Source organism: Strix aluco, chromosome 9 (assembly GCF_031877795.1).
Source record: "Strix aluco isolate bStrAlu1 chromosome 9, bStrAlu1.hap1, whole genome shotgun sequence".
Lineage (NCBI taxonomy): Eukaryota > Metazoa > Chordata > Aves > Strigiformes > Strigidae > Strix > Strix aluco.
Window position 1 is genome coordinate 21,008,959 of NC_133939.1, and position 17,717 is coordinate 21,026,675.

General features: G+C 65.7%; 2 protein-coding genes across 7 annotated transcripts; one reads left to right on the forward strand and one right to left on the reverse strand.

Moving 5' to 3' along the window:
* Positions 1–61: 61 nt before the first annotated feature.
* On the reverse strand, positions 62–9,219 carry ECE2 (endothelin converting enzyme 2). 6 transcript variants are annotated; one of them, XM_074834579.1, is made up of 19 exons: positions 8,655–9,219; positions 6,796–6,882; positions 6,249–6,340; positions 5,831–6,033; positions 5,605–5,729; positions 5,320–5,466; positions 5,177–5,242; positions 4,789–4,977; positions 4,217–4,359; positions 3,961–4,075; positions 3,606–3,716; positions 3,312–3,410; positions 3,142–3,219; positions 2,833–2,936; positions 2,395–2,505; positions 1,975–2,042; positions 1,129–1,319; positions 952–1,047; positions 62–827 (listed from the first exon to the last, which is right to left on the reverse strand). In XM_074834579.1, exons 1-19 carry the CDS (start codon positions 8,694–8,696, stop codon positions 651–653), a joined length of 2,244 nt encoding a protein of 747 aa, XP_074690680.1. In that variant the 5' UTR covers positions 8,697–9,219; the 3' UTR covers positions 62–650. The 6 variants fall into 6 exon arrangements, 5 of the variants coding, with proteins under 5 accessions (XP_074690680.1, XP_074690678.1, XP_074690681.1 ...); XM_074834577.1 differs by having other exon boundaries at positions 5,831–6,046; positions 6,249–6,336; positions 8,655–9,218; XM_074834580.1 differs by having other exon boundaries at positions 5,831–6,046; positions 8,655–9,217.
* Positions 9,220–10,159: 940 nt separating this feature from the next.
* On the forward strand, positions 10,160–17,503 carry PSMD2 (proteasome 26S subunit ubiquitin receptor, non-ATPase 2). The gene is made up of 21 exons (XM_074834141.1): positions 10,160–10,328; positions 11,004–11,060; positions 11,452–11,616; positions 11,864–11,985; positions 12,354–12,578; positions 12,672–12,830; positions 13,117–13,261; positions 13,465–13,525; positions 13,816–13,962; positions 14,161–14,267; positions 14,669–14,796; positions 14,879–14,966; positions 15,344–15,506; positions 15,602–15,703; positions 15,790–15,935; positions 16,157–16,240; positions 16,368–16,536; positions 16,632–16,726; positions 16,895–17,021; positions 17,111–17,229; positions 17,311–17,503. The coding sequence occupies exons 1-21, from the start codon at positions 10,194–10,196 to the stop codon at positions 17,491–17,493; spliced, it is 2,727 nt and encodes a 908-aa protein (XP_074690242.1). The 5' UTR covers positions 10,160–10,193; the 3' UTR covers positions 17,494–17,503.
* Positions 17,504–17,717: the final 214 nt, after the last annotated feature.

Consider the following 17,717-nt stretch of genomic DNA (forward strand, 5'->3'; position numbering starts at 1 on the left):
CCGCTCCAGATTCCACCTCTCCCCGTGCCGAGACACCACCAAGGACCTGGAGCCGATGGAGTAAGTGGAAACTGCTTTTAATCGTTAAATAAATTCAGCGACAGCCACCCACAGCTGAAGGCACCAGAGTCCCCACTGCCGCCCGCTGGTCCCAGCAGAAGTGGATGGGGAAGCCAAGCTGGATCGGGAGGGGGCAAGGGAAGAGCAGAGCCGGGTGGCCCGCAGCCTCCTTCTCCGGCAGGCTGGGGGGCAGGAGCGGGGAGGGGGTAGCTCGGCTCTAGTGCTCTCCCTGGGACCCTTCTGACCTGCCCATCTTGGGGGGAATGCGGCACTAGGGGGGCTGAGCCGTGCCCGTGTCTAGCACATCAGGGTTGGGGGGCAGAGCTGTGTTTTGGGGGTGCTACGGCTTCTCTGCTGGCAGTTCCCAGCCCCAAGCTGTGGATGGGGGCTGCAGTGGGTGCCCCGTGTGGGGCCGTGTGTGCTGGGGAGGGGGGCAGAGGTGGGGCGAGGTGGCGTGCGGTGTGTGCACGGGGCGGGACGGAAGGTGACCTGGGGGGTGGCCCCACTCTCTGCTCATGGGCCAGCTCCAGCAGCCAGCAAGGGCTGAGAGCTGAGCACTGTCCCCTCTGTCCCCAGGACCCTCCCCATCCCTACCACACCTCACAGTGCTTGCCGGGGTTCATGGGGGAGCCCAGGGGGCAGCTGAAATGTTCGACAAAGTCCCGGGAGTTGCTGAGGGTGCCGATGACGCGATACTTGTCAGGGCTGTGGGGGTCAGTCACCAGCCCTTCGTGGGAGCTCTCAGGTGTCCGGACGGAGCACCATACCTGCCGGAGGGGGAGCAGCCTCAGGGATGGGGGGCAGAGCCCTCCCTGGGCGGGATGGGGGACTGTGAAGTGGCTCCAAGGGTCCGGGGAGGGATGGGGAACCCACCATCCCGCGAAGCCCTACCTGCGCGAAGCCCACGAAGAAAAGCTGGTGGTTGGTGAGCCCCAGCGCTGGCAGGCGCTTCTCCTCCCCATTCTTCTGCAGCCAGGATTTGTACGCCTGTGGGAGAGGTGTCCTGAAGCCTCGGGGAGGGACAGACAGGCACGGGGGTCCACGTCCCCTCAGGATGGCGGCACTCACATTGTAGGCTGCCTTGAGCCCACCGTTGTCAGCGATGTTCTCGCCCAGCGTCTGCCGGCCATTGACCTTCTCGCGGTGGACGGTGTAGCGGCCGTACTGCTCTGTCATGCACGCCGTCCGGTTCTTGAAGGCCTCCAGGGAGGAGTTTTGCCACCACGGCCGCAGGTTGCCCTCCTTGTCGTACTCCCGTCCTGCGGGACCGAGCCATGGGGTGGGACCAGGGGATGCCAGCCCCCTGCAGATCCCCTGCTGCAGGGGGTCCCAAAGCAAGGTGGGGTGCAGTGGGAACAGCCTCAGGGGACACCGGGGGACCTGGCGCCTTGCGTCCATGCCCAGGGGAGATGGTGTCTCCCAGCCCTTGCTCCAGGGGGGGCTCCCGCTGGGGCTCAGCCATGCACTTGGGTCCCCAGCCATCCCCTGGTGCATCCCCGCTGTCCCAAGCTGGATTTGTCACCCCAAATTCCCCCATCGACCCCATCTCGGCTCCGGGGCTGTGGTGAAGGTGCAAAGCAGAGTGGATGCGAGAGGGACCCGTCCCGTGCCCCACGGGGAGGAGGATGAGAAGGGGGCCGGGGCTGCAGACACCGTGTCCTCACCAAGCGGATGGAGCGAAAGCTGCACAGAGAAGCCGGGGGGAGGTATCGGCGGGTGCCACCTGGGGAGACAGGACGATAGAAGGGGGGGGTGGCCAGGGGGGCACGAGCACGCATGATGCAATGGATGGCAAAGCGGGACCCCCCCCGTGCCCACAGCACCCCCTCCCCACGCTGAGGCCAGGGGGCTGGTGCGGGGCCTGGTGGCGGGGGTGGGAAGATGATGGGGCCAGCGCTGCCCACGGGCTCTCACCTTGGTCGTCAAACGCATGGGTCAGCTCGTGCCCCATCACCACACCGATGCCGCCGAAATTAAGGGCTCTGTGGGGCCACAGGAGAGAACCAGGTAAGTGCGGGGGGACTATGCTGTTGCAGCCTGACCCTGGCCCGGGGACCCTCTTGGCAGCCTGGGCACCCTGACTGTGTCCAGGAGCACCCGGAGAGACTCTGCACTGGTTGGCACCCATCGGGGAATGAGTCCTGTTGGGGACACTGGTGGCCTCACGGGGACTTTGCAGCCTGTCTTGGCTGCAGGATGTAAAGCCTCGAGGGACCCTCAAGCCCCCCAGGGCTTTGCGTCATGACTGTGGGGGGCTCTGTGGGGTGCTGCCCCTGATGCAGCCCATGGCTGCCCGCCCCCGGGGGATGCCCCCCATCCCCACACCAGGCTCACTTGGGGTGGTTGCGGGCGTAGAAGGGAGCCTGCAGGATGCCGGCAGGGAAGACGATCCCGTTCTTGGTGGGCAGGTAGTAGGCGTTGACGGTCTGCGGGGTCATGCTCCACCTGGGGCAGGGAGGTGGGACAGGGGACAGGCAGGGATGTGTGCCCTCTCCCCCCAACCCTGCCACCCTCCTGTGCCATCTCCTACCGCAGTTCCCCCGTGCTGCCCTGCCCGGGGCCGGCACTGCTGCCCCCACCCCGTGACCAAGGGACCCTGTCCCAGGGACAAGCCAGAGCCACCACAGGTGACCTACAACGCTGTGCTACCCCATGGGGGGACCTTCCCCCCGGTGAACCAGTGCCGCCCAGGCCATGCTGGGGACACTGCAGTGACACTGTGCCAGTGTCATATCCTCTGCTCCCCCCCCAACCCTGGGCCCTCCTCCTTACTGGTCACGGTTGGGGGGTTTCCGGAGCTGGTCAGCCATCACTTTGGCAGAGAAGTTGTAGAAGTTGAGCATGTTCTGGAAGAAAGAGTCCTCCGAGACCTCGTACTGGTGAGGAAGAGGAGGGATGAAGAGGGGTCCACCGGGGTGGTTCCCCCCACCCCAGCCAGGATGCGCTCGGTACTGGGGTGGCTTCATATAACACCCCATCCGAAATGCATCCCCCAAATAGGGACATCGTCCCATGGGGCCCCCCAGGGCTTGGTGTGAGCAGGGTCCAGACCCCCTTCCCACAAGCCGGGTGCCCCCCTACCCCGTCATAGACATCGTCCAGCTCCTTGTTGTCCAGGATGAAATCAGGGAAACCGATCATGTCGTAGATGGCATCCGCCTGTGTGGGGAGAGGCCCCAGCAGTGAGATGGGGGTGGGGGGGCTTACTGGGATGGGGGAGGTCTCCCACCTTCTCCCCTCCCCGGGGTCACCTTCTCCTTCGCAGCCTGCCTGGTCTTCTCATCCATCCAGTCCAACTGGTCCAGGGACACCTCGAAGGCTGCCCGGATCTCACTGATCATCTCCTCAGCCTGGGGAGGGGAGGGAATGAAGCCCCCCTGCCCCCTGCAGCCCCTTGGGCAGGGAGAGGGTGGGCAGGATGCAACCTCCCCAGGGCTGGGGGTCCCATTTTCCTGCTCCTTGCCTTCCAGCCCTGAGGTTTGGGGGGGAAACTGGGGGTCCTACTGACTGTGATGGGGAGGGGACAGGGGCAGAAGTGTCCTCACAATGGCCTTGCTGTCCCGGTCGAAGGTGGCTTTGACGAAGAGGGAGCCCAGGGCAAAGCCCAGCGTGTCGTCTGTGTTGGAGATGCAGGTCTGCCAGCGGGGAGTGCAGGACTGTGGGAGCAAGACGGGGGTCCGTGAGACCCCCAGCCCCCTCCCCTGCTCCCTTCCCTTCCCCCAGCCCAGCTCTGCCCCCTCCCCAGGGGGTAAATGCTCAACAGCTAAACCCCCATCCCGAAAGATGATCCCTGGGTTCCCTCTGCAGCATCCAGTGCTCAGCATCCCAAGGGCATCCCAAGGGCAGATGTGATCCTGGCTGCTTCCAGGCAGAGGGGGCTGGTCCTGGGCCCCCCGTTACCTTCCTGGTGCCATAGAGTGTCTCCAGCAGCCTTTCCTGGGCTGTCTCAAAGCGCTGGTCCAGGCTGGAGGCCGTCTTCTGCACCAGGTTCCAGATCAAGTAGTTGTTCAGGATGCTGTGGGGGCAGGGAGATGCTGCGGCTCACCAGGATCCATGGGGATACCCCAGCCTCCAAGCCACCAGTGAGCCCAAAACACGCCCCTGCCATGGGGGCAGCTGCAAATCGGGTACAGCCGGGGGCTTGCGGGCCCCTCACCTCCTGTCGGTGCCGTTGATGAGGTCAGAGACCTGCTGGAGGTATGTGTCCCCGTACACCACCACGGGCTCCGTGTCCGCCAGCTCCAGCGGGGCCAGGGCGTAGGACAGGTAATCCAGCCAGTCGATGGAGGGGGCCAGGGTCTGGAGGGGACATGTGGCCGTGGCACCCAGGTGTTTGGCACAGCTCTGCCCCATCCTGCCCGACATGGGGGGAATCCCCCGGGCCAGGGGCTGTGCTCCCTGAGAAGGTCCCAAGGTCCCTCATCACTCCAGACCCCTTCTCTGCACCCAAGCCCCCTTCCTGTGGCTCCCCGCTGCTCTCAATGCTGCAGGACAAGGAGGGGACCCCAGGACCCCCCCTTGCAGGGTGGCAGCTCCCTGCAAATCCTAACAATTGAGGGGATAAGGACCTCACTCAGGTACCCAGCTCATGTCCCAGAACAGATGTCGCTGCTCGGGGTGTCCTGGGGCGGGGGGGCAGCAGTGGGCACAGACCCCTCAGTATCCCAGTGGATGACCCTCCCTTGCACCCCCAGAGGGTTTCCCCAGGCTCTGCCGGGCCGTGCCCACCTGCAGCTCAGTGACGCTCATCTTGTGGTAGATCTTCTCGTCATCCCGCCGCTCAGCCTGGGGCACGGTGATGTTGGCCAGCTGGGTTTCGAAGTCCAGCACCTGCTGCATCTGGAGGCGGGTGGGCTCCGGGGCACCCCCCAGCAGCGTGCCCAGCTCCACCATGTAGTCCAGGTACGCTGCCAGGACCTGGTGGGACCCCGAGCCCCAGGCTCAGCGCCAGCCGCAGCTCATCCCACCTCCCCGGGGGGGGTCCGACCCGCTGCCTGGGCATCATGCCGCCCAAAGGGCAGGGGCAAGTGCCAGGTGTACCCCAGTGCTGCTCGCACCCCGTTGCCGTGGGTTTCCCACGATTGCTGCCGGCAGCGTGCCCAGCACCCAGCCTCACCCTCTCGTTGGCGGTCTTGTTCAAATAGTAATCCCGGGATGGGAGGAAAAGCCCCGACTGGTCCACCTGGGGGGAGAGAGGGGCAGCATGGGCAGCCCAGTGCCCCCCCGGTGCCCGCCGCCCCTCGGTGCCAAGGTGCCAACCTGGATGACGTTGCTGTTGGAGCTCTTGGAGTCTGCACCCACGTACACCGTGAAGAAGGGGGTTGCCCGGTATGTGCCTGACACCATCTTGAGTACCTCCATGAAGCTGGTCTGGTTCCAAGAGCCGGTGATGTTCCACCCCCCGATCTGCCGGCAGACGGACCTGGCGCCTCAGGAGGGATGGGGTCCGTCCCCGAGAGCTGCCCCCTCCCCGGTTATGTGAAGAGCCGAGCGGGAGACGAGCTGAGCCCTGACAGCTTGGCTCACATGTGGATGGCCGCCCACCTTGTCGATGAGTTCCATGAGGGGCTGGGAACCCAGCTCCTCTATCCTCTGCTCCTTGAGGCAGGACAGGTAGTACCGCTGCGTCTTCCGCTCCGCCTCGCTGCTGGAGTTGAAGGTGGCGTTCTCTGCGGGAGGCTGCGGGTCAGCCCCAGGGACGCCGGGGCTCTGCCCGCCTGTGCCTGGAGGTCATCCCCCCCCCGGTGGCCATGAGCCCCCCAGTGCCCACCTAGGAGATGCTTCATGATGGCCTGGTTCTGGTCCCAGATGCTGTTGAAGGTGCTCCACTTGGAGCGCCCGTTGGGCAGCGGGTTCCTCTTGATCCAGCCCCCGCACGAGTACTGGTAGAAGTCCTGGCATGGGTCTGTCTCCACATCCAGGGCCTCCAGGATCTTGCTGGCCACCCGGATGCAGGCATCAGTCAGGCACGTGCTGTGAGAGGGATCTGGCAGGGAAGGCATGCCCGGGGCTGTGCGCGTGTGCCAGGGGAAACCGAGGCACGGAACGGGGCCAAGCCCTGCCTGCACCCCGGGGCGGGCAGAGCTCCCGGAGCAGGAGCTGACCCATCCCTCCCCATCCTGCTGTGTCCCCCTCAGGTGTGGGGACACCACCGCCACCCCGGCAGGGCTGCAGGGCCCCCTCCCTACCTCTTCGGTACTGGATGGCCAGGGCGACGATGGCGACGCTGAGCAGCAGGGCCAGGGAGACAGCGACGGCGCAGAGCACCAGCTCCAGCTGGCTGCGCGAGGCCAGGCGGCTCAGCAGTGGCCCTGGCCCCTTCCGAAACCCCACCTGGGCAGGAGCAGCACCTGCCATCGCACCACGGGAGGGACCGAACCTCGCTGCTCCCCCTTCCCTCCCCCACCACTCCCCAGTGCCTGGCTTGGCTGCATGACGAGGTGGGGACCGGGGCATCCCTCTGCGGGTGCCCAGGGCACCAGCCCCGGCAAGCCAGCAGTGGGTGCTGGCAGCCCCCGCAGCCACAAGGAAGGACGATGGCCCGGGCACACTTTCTGCCGCATTTTGGCTGCCTCCCAGCACATCCCTGGGGACAGCCAGGGCTGGCTTGGCTCCCAGCCCTGCTCCTGCTGCCCACCCGGCTGCAGGCAGGCTCTGGCTGAGGGTGAGGGTGAGGAGGGGGCCCAGGGAGGATAGAGAGGGGAAGGATGGGGGGGGTGCCGAGGCAGACCTCACCTCCACACTGTCGGGAGAGGCGCTGCCGTCCCCTGCTGGCTCTGGCCCCTCGTCATCCTGCAGCGTGGCACGCTTGTAGTCGGGCATCTGTCGAGGGAGGGAGCAGGCTGGGATGGGGGCATGGGGGTGGCTGCCCCCCACTCTGCCACACCCTCCAGCTCTTACGGCGAGGGCTGGTGCCCAGTCAGTGGGGGCACAGAGGGGCTGGGGCAGCCCCTGACCCCCTTCGACGCACCTGGGCCTCCCCCTTTGGCTGTCCCCAGCCCCGGGTGGCCCCGGGGAGCACGGGGAGAGCTGTTGATGGGGCGCCTGGGGGCTGGCACCGGAGCATCCCTCCATGTCGCCATGGCAGCCGTAGCATCAGCCCTGCCGACAGGTGCCACATCGCCACGGAGACATGGTCCCCGTTGCCAGGCAACCGTTGCCTAGTTCTGCTGCCTCGCCCCTCCTCCCCCGCCTGGAACTTTCCATGCAGATGTGCACCGGTCCGAAACATCTGGAAGCACTTCCCGCCCCATCCCGGCCCTGGGGGTACCCAGGGTGCAGGGCTGAGCCTGTGTGGGCAGAGTGTGCGGGGGGAGAGGGGGCACAACCAGGGGTGTCAGCTGGCAGGGCAGGACCCCTTCACTCCTGGCCTTGTGGGGCAGCCTGGCAGGGGCTACTTGCACCGACCCAGCCATGAGGGCTGCCAAGGACTCAGCCAAGAGGGAGATGGTGGAGCTGAGCCAGCAGCTTTGGGGGGGTGGGGAATGAGATGGAAGAAAAAGCTGGAGGCTTTGGTGGAAGAGAATCAGCAATGCTGCTGGTCACAAGCCATCCTTAGGTTTCAGAGTTAACTCCCAGGTGGGTTGCAGCTCACCCCCCTGTCTGTGCTGCAGACTGAGGTGGATGCCCTGGGGCTGCCTATGGAGCTGGTGTTGGGGACCAGGAAGGAGCTGGGGTGGGAAGGATGATGAGCAGGGGGTGAAGCAGAGCAAGTACCCCGTGCCCAGCTCTGCCCACTGCCACACCACTGGGACAGGGAGGGGGCTTCACCAAGCGCTGCCGTGGCCAGAGGGCGTGGGGCTGGGATCGACAGTTGGCAGGAGCCCCCCGCCGGGGCGGGTGCCCGGGAGCTGCTGGCGTTAGGAGGGACAGCTCGGCATCCTGTGGGAGCTCAGCCAGTCAGGCACCCCCACAGTCCTGGATCCCCCAACACGCTCCTCTCCCCGCCCGGATGGTCCTTGACCTCCCGGGCACCTGCTGGCAGCACCCCTTCCCTGGCACCTCCTGGCACCCCCAAGGAAGGAGGAGGACCTGGTCCTGGGGCTCCTCCCGCCCCTCCGTGGGGCTGAGACCTGTGGGGACAGGGCCCCCTGCTTCCTCCAGGGGTGCTGCCTTGGGGGGCACCCTACAAGCAGCATCACTGAACCCCAGGTGGGCTTCATGCCGGGGCGGAGCAGGGTCTGTGGGACCATCTCCGAACCGCCCCAGCTCCCTCTGCCCAACCTCAGGCTTTGGGGGGTCCTTCCTCCTCCTTCTTCCCCCCACCATGGGGGAAAGGGACCCTCCAGCCACCCAGTTCTTCCAGCCTTGGCCCCACACAGCCCCCTGCATCCCCCAGGCTCTCACTCCCCCAGACTCCCCCCAGCACCCCCCCCCATCCCTTCCTCCCGCAGGCTCCCGCAGTCCCCCCAGCCCTTCCAGCTCCTTGGGCCCTGCAGCCCCCGGGCTCTCCTCTGCCCCGGCCCCCTCCTGCCCCTCGAGCCGCCCCCTCTTCCCCCCGAGCCGGTGCCCCCCTTGTGTCCCCCCGCGCCTCCTGCCCCACTCCCCGCCCGCTGCCCCCGCCCTGCCCCGCCGCCGCCGCCCCGGGCACTCACGGCGTGTCCGAGCTCCTGGAGGGCTACGTTCATCCTGGCCATCCCGGGCCGCCTCCCGCCTAGCTCCGCTCCCCGCCCGGGCCGCGCCGGGCCCCCGCCGCCGCCGCAGCGCCGCCTGCCTCCGCCACCGCCATGGTCCGCACCGGGCGCCGCGCCGCCGCCGGCACCGGCACCGGGAACGGGCAGGGATGGGATAGAGCCGCGGGGGCTGGTACCGGCGGGGCGCGGCCCGCAGACACCGGGTGGGGGCGGCTGGGGCCGGTGCCCCAGGGGTTGGATGGAGCGGGGGGCACCGGTGCCCAGCCCGGTAGCACCGCTCTGCTGCGCCCGGCCCGGCCCCGCCGCCAAGGTGACCGCCGTGCGCACGGGAGGAGCCCGGCACCGGCAGCCGTACCGGCACCCGCACCCTCGCCACTTGGGCTCACACAACAGGCACCGGCGCGCTGGCGGACATACCGGCACCGGGCTTCAGCAGCCGGGGAGGCACACGGGACACCGGGTACCGGCACCGGGACGGTAACAGTGCACAGCCGCAGCCGCCCAGCGCGCCCCGTACCCGGACACACGCTCGGGTGGACGCACACACACACACGCTGACTGACACCCTGCTCCGGTACCCCGAGGCACCCCGAGGTCACCGGCAGGCCCCCGCGCAGTGCACAGTGTGACAGGGTCGTGCACACGCAAGTGTGCACAGCCGCGGCCACCGCGGCGGTGGCGAGCGAAGGGGAGGCCGTGGCTGTGCACAGAGGCTCGCACCCCGCCTCACCGCCTCGCCGATCCCCTGCTACCACCTGCCCGGGACAGCGTGTCACCGCAGGTCACCCGCCCGGTGCCCGGGGCGCTGCCGGGGGGGCAGCCGTGTGCGGGGGGGTGTCCGGGTGCAGGTATCTGGGTAGGGTCCCCCCTCACCCTCTGGGATAGGGGGTGCACAGCTATCATGTGGGTGCCGGGGTGTGCCACGCCTCTAAAGACATCAGTGAGGAGATGCCTGACACCACACCCGCTGCGCGGGGGGTCCCCAGGGAGCACAGCCAGGGGTGCTGCCCCCCGGGGTGGGGGGGAAGATGCCCCCCGGGGTACTGCCCGAGGGGGGTGGGTGAGTCGGAGGCACCAGCCTGAACTGCGGTGCTTGGGGGCACACGTGCGCAGGGGGGCGGTGTGTGGAGGGGCACGGGGCTACCCACGGGTGTCCGTGGCGAGTCGGCTCTCCACCGAGCCCGCCCACCTCGGGCAGTGTCACCTCATTTGCTCGGCGCGGGTGGCACCGGTGCTCCGCGCCAGGGTGGCGGAGCGCCGAGTCCCCTTCCCCGAGCGCCAGCGCTCCCCGGCAGCGGTGGCCCCCCCCACCCCCCGCTGCCGCTGCCGCTGCCGGTGCTCGCCGCTGCGCAGCTTCGCAACCCGCGGTCCCGCCCCTCGCCCCGCCCCTCGCCCCGCCCCCGGCGCGCGCCGCCGTCGTCACGGCGGCGTCAGGCGGCGATTGGCGGCGGGCGCGCGCGGCGCGCAGGCGCAGAGCGGCGGGTGCGCGGCGGAGCGGTCATGGACGCGGGCGGCGGCGGCGGGCAGAGCCGGGTGCAGGGCGGCCCCGGGGCGGGCGGCGATGAGAAGCCCACCCCGCCCTGGGGCCGGGACCGCCGGGAGCCGCCCGCGGGGCCCGAGAAGGAGCAGGAGCTGGTGAGCGCTGCCGCGCCGCGGGCTGCAGCTGAGTCACGGTCCGGCAGGGCCCGCGTCACCGGCGGGGCGGGACGTCATCGCGCGTCACGGGGGCGGCCGGCGCTCCTCGGGGGGCGCCTGTGGCGTCGCCGGGGCTCCCTCCGGCGGGGGGGGGCGGGACGTCACCGGCGAGAGGGGGCTCCTTCCGGCGGGGGGGCCGTGACGTCGCTGAAGCGAGGGGCTCCCTGCGGAGGGGGCCGTGACGTCCTGGGGGTGCCCGCGTGACGCAGCAGAGAGGGGGGGGGGCCTCTGGGGGGTGATGTCGCTGGAGCGGGGTGAGGGGGGCCGTGATGCGCCTGTGACAGCGGGGACTATGGGGGTGGCCTCGGCGGCCAGGGTCCCCTTGGGCCGCGGGGGGGCTGCCTCTGGGTAGGGGCTGCTGTCCCCACCGTGCCCTTCTCCGTGGGGTCACGGGAGAGGCGCTCCTCGCGCTGCGGGAACGGGTGGGCTCTTCGGGAAGGGTGTCCCCAGGTGATGGGGGCACTGACCCCCAGCAGCGCTGGGGCAGGATGGTGCCCTGGGGTCACCATGTCCTGGTCCCCCTGCAGCTGGAGGGGACACTTCCATCCCTGTCATAACGGGGGGGTGTCTGTGCTGGGTGCCCTTAACTCTGCTTTCTCCTGTGCGTTTCGGCAGTCAGAGGAAGACAAGCAGCTGCAGGATGAGCTGGAGATGCTGGTGGAGCGCCTGGGGGTAAGTCTGTGCTGTGCCCCTCAGCAAGGAGCTGTGGAGGAGTGAAGCAGCAGAGCCCCAGCCACTACTTAAGTCTGTCTGTCCCTGCTTACGGTTGTTCCCTGTGCAATGGGGATGGAGGGGGGGTGAGTGGGGCCCCTCCTTGTCTGCTGCAGTCTGTCCCCCAGCCTTGCTGCCTGTCTGGCCTGTGCCCAAGGGACCTCTGCCTCCCTCTTGTGTGAGTGGCTTTCTGCCCCACTGTGCTTTCCCTCTCCAGCACTTGGACTGAAGGAGGCAGCCCAGGGTGGGGGGACTGCTCTGCTCAGGGCCACGGCTGTGTTTGAGGAGGGCTGGCGGGGTGGTGGTGCAAGAACGAGCCTCCTGCTCCCTGACAGGCAGCTTCCTTCTGCAGGAGAAAGATACGTCCCTCTACCGCCCAGCTCTGGAGGAGCTGCGGAGGCAGATCCGCTCTTCCACCACCTCCATGACTTCTGTTCCCAAACCCCTCAAGTTCCTACGGCCCCATTATGGCAAGCTGAAGGAGATCTATGAGAACATGGCTCCGGGAGAGAACAAGGTAAAGGCTCTTGGCCCCACCATCCCACGTGGCTGGCGGGGGCGGTGCTGGGGCAGGTGATTGCAGAGCCCTCTGGACCCCCTGTTCTCACGTCAGCCTTTGTGACTTGCTCTGGTGGATTATAACTTGCCAGGGCTGTGCCTTTGCTGCCTGTGACAGCTTGTGGGTGCAGGGAGGGTGTTGTCCCTAGCTGCTCCTGCTTCCCCGTGCCCGGCGTGTATCTGAGCCCCTGGCACTCTTTCCCCAGCGCTTTGCGGCAGATATCATTTCTGTTCTGGCCATGACCATGAGTGGGGAGCGCGAGTGCCTGAAGTACCGGCTGGTGGGCTCCCAGGAGGAGCTGGCATCGTGGGGGCATGAATACGTCAGGTAAGCCTGGGCAGGAGCAGGGCTCGGGGAAGGACAAGGGCTCAGGGGGATTTCCCCAGCGTTTTGATTCTAGCCCGCCTGGGAGATGTCCTGACTTGCTGGGCTTGTGCTCAGCTGCCGCTGTCACACTTGCACATGTGTCACCTCATCCTCTCTCTACAGTGATTTGCTAGCTGCGGAGATCTTGCTGCCATTGCCTCTGTAATCTCTGCACTTAACCCTCTTCCCCCTCTGGGCTTGTCCTCCATAAGCTCTCAGGAATGTGGGATGCCCATAAACAATACACAGCCCTGGCTAACTGGAAGCAGCTGCTCCCCATCCTTGGGGCTGGGTGAAGCTGTGGTGGTGATGTCCCTCTGTCCCTGCAGGCACTTGGCAGGGGAGGTGGCCAAGGAGTGGCAGGAGATCGATGAAGCTGACAAGGCTCAGAGGGACACGCTCCTCACCCTGGTCAAGGAGATTGTCCCCTACAACATGGCCCACAATGCAGAGCATGAGGCCTGTGACCTGCTCATGGAGATCGAGCAGATGGACATGCTGGAGAAGTACATTGATGACAACGCCTACTCCAAAGTGTGCCTCTACCTGACCAGGTGAGGGGCTCAGCAGGCGGAGGGGGCCTGGTCCCTGGTGGGCCCAGCTTGCCTGATGTGGTCGTCACCCTCGTGTCTGTCTCCTCCTCAAAGCTGTGTAAGCTACGTCCCGGAGCCCGAGAACTCGGCTCTCCTGCGCTGTGCCCTGGGCATCTTCCGGAAGTTCAGCCGCTACCCTGAAGCCCTGCGCCTGGCTCTGATGCTCAATGATGTGGAGCTGGTGGAGGACATTTTCACTTCTTGCAAAGATGTGTAAGCGGAGACTCGTTCCCCGCCCTCTGGGGACTTCGCCTGTCGTGGTGGGGCACGGCTCCCCATCTGGGCAGAGTTGGGTTGGATCCTGCCACCACCGGAGGTATCTGGGAGTTTGGACTGAGACTCTTGTCCCTGAAATCAAGATGGGAAAGAGCGGGCCGTCTCTGGGCTGCACTTGTGTGCCTCTGGAGCAGGGCAGGTTGGCTCACCGTTTGGTGAACGTGTGTTTGTGCTGGGGCTGGCTGGGGTCTGGGCACTCGTGAAACCTCTCCCCTCTGCACAGAGTTGTCCAGAAGCAGATGGCCTTTATGCTGGGCCGCCACGGGGTCTTCCTGGAGCTGAACGAGGACGTGGAGGAGTATGAGGACCTGACTGAGATCATGTCCAACGTCCAGCTCAACAGCAATTTCCTGGCCTTGGCCAGAGAGGTGCGTGTCCCAGCTGGGAAAAGAGCCCTGGGCTGCCTCCAGCTGTGGCTGCCTTGGCTGCTGGGCTCTGTGACAAGATCTGGGAAGAGATCCTTTATCCTTGTGAGCCTGGCCGGGCACCTCCTGGAGACGTTGCTGTTGTAGGGCAGCTGCCCTGGGGTGTGCTGGCCAGGACGTAACCCCCTTCTCCCTTATCTCTGCAGCTGGACATCATGGAGCCCAAAGTGCCGGATGATATTTACAAAACCCACCTGGAAAATAACAGTAAGGGCTTGTGTCCTGGCCTCTGTCGTCCCTGCCTGTAGGGAGTTCCTGGGGCTGCAAGGCTCCTGTGGGCCGGTGCAGCCAGCTGTGTATCCAGAGGTGGGCAGATGGCCTGCCCGTGGTCTCTGACCTGGTGTGGAGCAGACCCAGCTGACTGCTGTAGATTTGGGCTTCTCCTTCCTGCTGGTGGTGGGACAGGTCCTCATCCTCCCATAGCGTGGGACGGCTGTGCGGTGGAGGGCTGGCAGGGCTGCTCTGGCTGCCCGGCTCACCCTCACATCATTCCTCAGGGTTCGGGGGGAGCGGTTCCCAAGTGGACTCAGCCCGGATGAATTTGGCCTCCTCTTTTGTGAACGGCTTTGTGAACGCTGCGTTTGGACAGGACAAGCTGCTGACGGATGATGGCAATAAGTGGTTGTACAAGAACAAGGACCACGGTGAGGGAACCGGCTGGGCAGGGGCTGGAGCTGCCCCTAGGCTTGGGGTTGCTACCCTGTCCCTTTTGGGGGCCTGCTGAAAGCAGGGCTGCAGGGCACGGCTGCCACTGGGCTGCCCCATGTCCCTGGCCACCACCTGCCCCAGGCAGGGCACATCGATTCAGGGCTGATGTGGGCTCTTCTCCCCTGGAACTGCAGGGATGCTGAGTGCTGCAGCCTCCCTGGGCACGATACTGCTGTGGGATGTGGACGGGGGGCTCACGCAGATCGACAAGTACCTGTACTCCTCGGAGGATTACATCAAGGTTGGTGGCACCGATCCCAGCACGGGCTCTACAGCTGTGTGGGGCAGCCCTGCTGTGGGCTGGGTGTGCATCTGGCTTGGGGAATGGTTGACGTTGCCTTGGTCTGCCCTGTGGCTCAGCTCCTGGCCGGAGAGGGGTCAGATGCCCTGCGTGCCAGGTTTCTGAGCAGCTCCCGGCAAGGTGGGGAACTCTTGGGGACTGCAGGAGGCACCCTTGGGGTCCCTTTGTCACAGAGCTACGAGCTTTGGACTGCTCAGCTGGATCCAGAGTGGCATTGCTCACTTGGTATCAACTTGCCCATCCCGGGGAGTGGGTGTAACGTGTGGAGTGATATTAGTCACTGGCTGGCAGGGAGCTTTGTGCGTTGGTAGCTGGTGCGTGACGGTGCTTCTGCCTTGCAGTCGGGAGCCCTCCTGGCCTGTGGCATTGTCAACTCAGGGGTGAGGAACGAGTGTGACCCTGCCCTGGCCCTTCTGTCCGACTATGTCCTCCACAACAGCAACACCATGAGGATCGGAGCCATTTTTGGGTAAGGACCTGCTCCCAGCCTCCCCGTGCTGCGCAGGGGCGTGCAGCTCCCCCCTCACGCTCCCCTGGACTCTCCTCTGCAGGCTGGGGCTGGCGTACGCGGGCTCGAACCGTGAGGACGTCCTGACTTTGCTGCTACCTGTGATGGGAGACTCCAAGTCCAGCATGGAGGTAGGGAGTGAGACAGGGTTCACCTGGGGTTCCTGCTTCCCCACTCGGTCCCTAGCAGCTCTGGGGAATACAGGGGCTGTTCTGCAGCTGGTTTGGGCTCTGAGAGCAAGGCTACATGTCCCACCTCCGTGCTGTGCCAGAAGAGCACCAGGGTCCCAGTTTTCTTCATCTGAGCTGCTCCCACGATGGGATTGCAGCAGATGTGGGAGGGTCGGAAGCCGTCAGGTGTTCCAAGAGCCCAAATTTTCGCACAAAGTGGGGACTAAGGGTACCCATGCTCTCTTGGTCTGGGCAGCTGTCAGACTGTGCAGGCCTGGCCCCGAGCTGTGGGTCAGCTCCCTCTGTGCTGTCCTCATGTACAATGTCTCCTTCACCAGGTGGCTGGTGTGACCGCCCTGGCCTGTGGGATGATATCGGTGGGCTCCTGCAATGGGGACGTTACCTCAACCATCCTCCAGACCATCATGGAGAAATCAGAGACGGAGCTGAAGGACACGTATGCCCGGTGGTTGCCGCTTGGCCTGGGCTTGAACCACTTGGGTAAGGCTGGGCAGTGCCAGTGGCTCATGAGTTGGGAGGCAGGGTGGGAGCATCCCTCCACCGCTGTCCTCTAACCACCACGCCTTCCTCGGCAGGGAAGGGAGAGGCGATTGAGGCCATCTTGGCAGCGCTGGAGGTGGTGTCGGAGCCGTTCCGCAGCTTTGCCAACACGCTGGTGGACATCTGCGCCTATGCGGGTGAGTTGGGCTGACTGAGGTGGGGAAGGCAAGGGTGGGTCCCAGGCACTCTGCCTGCTGATCCTGGCTCTGCGCTCTGTCCCCAGGCTCAGGGAATGTCCTGAAGGTGCAACAACTCCTGCACATCTGCAGTGAGCACTTTGACTCCAAGGAGAAAGAGGAGGACAAGGACAAAAAGGACAAGAAAGAGAAAGAGAAGAAAGAGAGCTCAGCTGACATGGGGGCTCACCAGGTGGGGAAGTGTGGGCAGGGACCTGTGTTCCTTGGGGCAGGAGCTAGCTTTGGGGGGATCCCTAAGGCCCTTGTGTGATCAGAGCTGGAGGAAAACAGCCCCCAGCAGCATCCACTGCTCTCCCTGTCCCCCTGAGCTCAGGGTGGGGCGCAAGGGCTGTGAGAACTTGAGATTTGGGCTGGGTGCTCCCTGCCTGGCGCTCAGTGCCTGTGTCCCCGCAGGGTGTAGCGGTGTTGGGGATCGCGCTCATTGCCATGGGCGAGGAGATTGGTGCTGAGATGGCTCTGCGCACGTTTGGCCACCTGGTGAGTGACACTGGGGGAACAGCACAGAGCTGGGAATGGAGAATAGAGACTGGGTCTTGCCTCGCATCTCTGTAAACCTCGCTGCCCTTGGTAAGCTGGATCTAACACCCACCTCCCCTCGGTGCAGCTGCGGTATGGGGAGCCCACCCTCCGCCGTGCCGTGCCCCTGGCCCTCGCGCTTATCTCAGTCTCCAACCCCCGGCTCAACATCCTCGACACCCTCAGCAAGTTCTCCCACGACGCTGACCCCGAGGTCTCCTACAACTCCATCTTTGCCATGGGCATGGTGGGCAGTGGTAAGCCTGGGGGACAGCCCGGTTTGGGGCTTGGGGTGCGGAGGGGCGAAGGTGGGAGACCTGAGCCATGTACCCCAATCTCTGCCTGCACCCAGGTACCAACAACGCCCGGCTGGCAGCGATGCTGCGGCAGCTCGCCCAGTACCACGCCAAGGACCCCAACAACCTCTTCATGGTGCGGTTAGCCCAGGTGATGATCCCGCGCTCGCTGCTCGTGGAGGGGAAGGGATGGGCTGGGGTCCCTGCCCTGGGTGTGGGCGGGGAATGGTGTCCCGGGGGTGTCTCCCTCCTGCCGGGCAGGGCTGAGGGTCCCAGGCATTACCCCACTGCTCTCTCACGTGTTTCTCTGCCGTACCAGGGCCTGACCCACCTGGGCAAGGGGACACTCACCCTGTGCCCATACCACAGCGATCGCCAGCTCATGAGCCAGGTGGCTGTGGCCGGGCTGCTCACCGTCCTCGTGTCCTTCCTGGATGTGCGCAACAGTGAGTACTGTGGGCTCGGCGCCCCCCAGCACCCCTCTGTCCCATGGGGTGGGCACTGCTCAGCCCCATTTCTTCTGTTCCTCCTCCAGTTATCCTGGGCAAGTCCCACTACGTTCTCTATGGCCTCGTTGCTGCCATGCAGCCCCGCATGCTGGTCACCTTCGACGAGGAGCTGCGACCTCTGCCTGTGTCGGTTCGGGTAGGACAGGTAAGGGGCACGCAGAGCCGAGGAGGGGGTGCTACAGTGTCCCTGCCTCTCCCCAGTATTTACCTCGCTCTTCTCTCGCAGGCTGTGGACGTGGTGGGCCAAGCGGGCAAGCCCAAAACCATCACCGGCTTCCAGACACACACGACACCGGTGCTGCTGGCACATGGAGAGCGGGCAGAACTGGCCACGGAGGAGCACGTGCCCGTGACACCCATCCTGGAGGGATTTGTTATCCTACGAAAGAACCCCAACTATGATGTTTGAGCCGAGGGGGGGCTGGGAGGGGTGGGTAGGTGGTTGGGGGGGCAGGGGGGCGGGAAAACCCTAGTTTGTTTGGTTTTGTTACTGACAGGCAAGGAAATAAACTATGTGAAGACTCTAGTGTGGCTGTGCCCTCCTTGTGCTGGGGCTGTGGGCTGGGCTCAGATCCCCCCGAGGGTACCTGCTGTCCCTGGGGGCTGGGCACAGTGCAGACCCCGAGAAGCAGA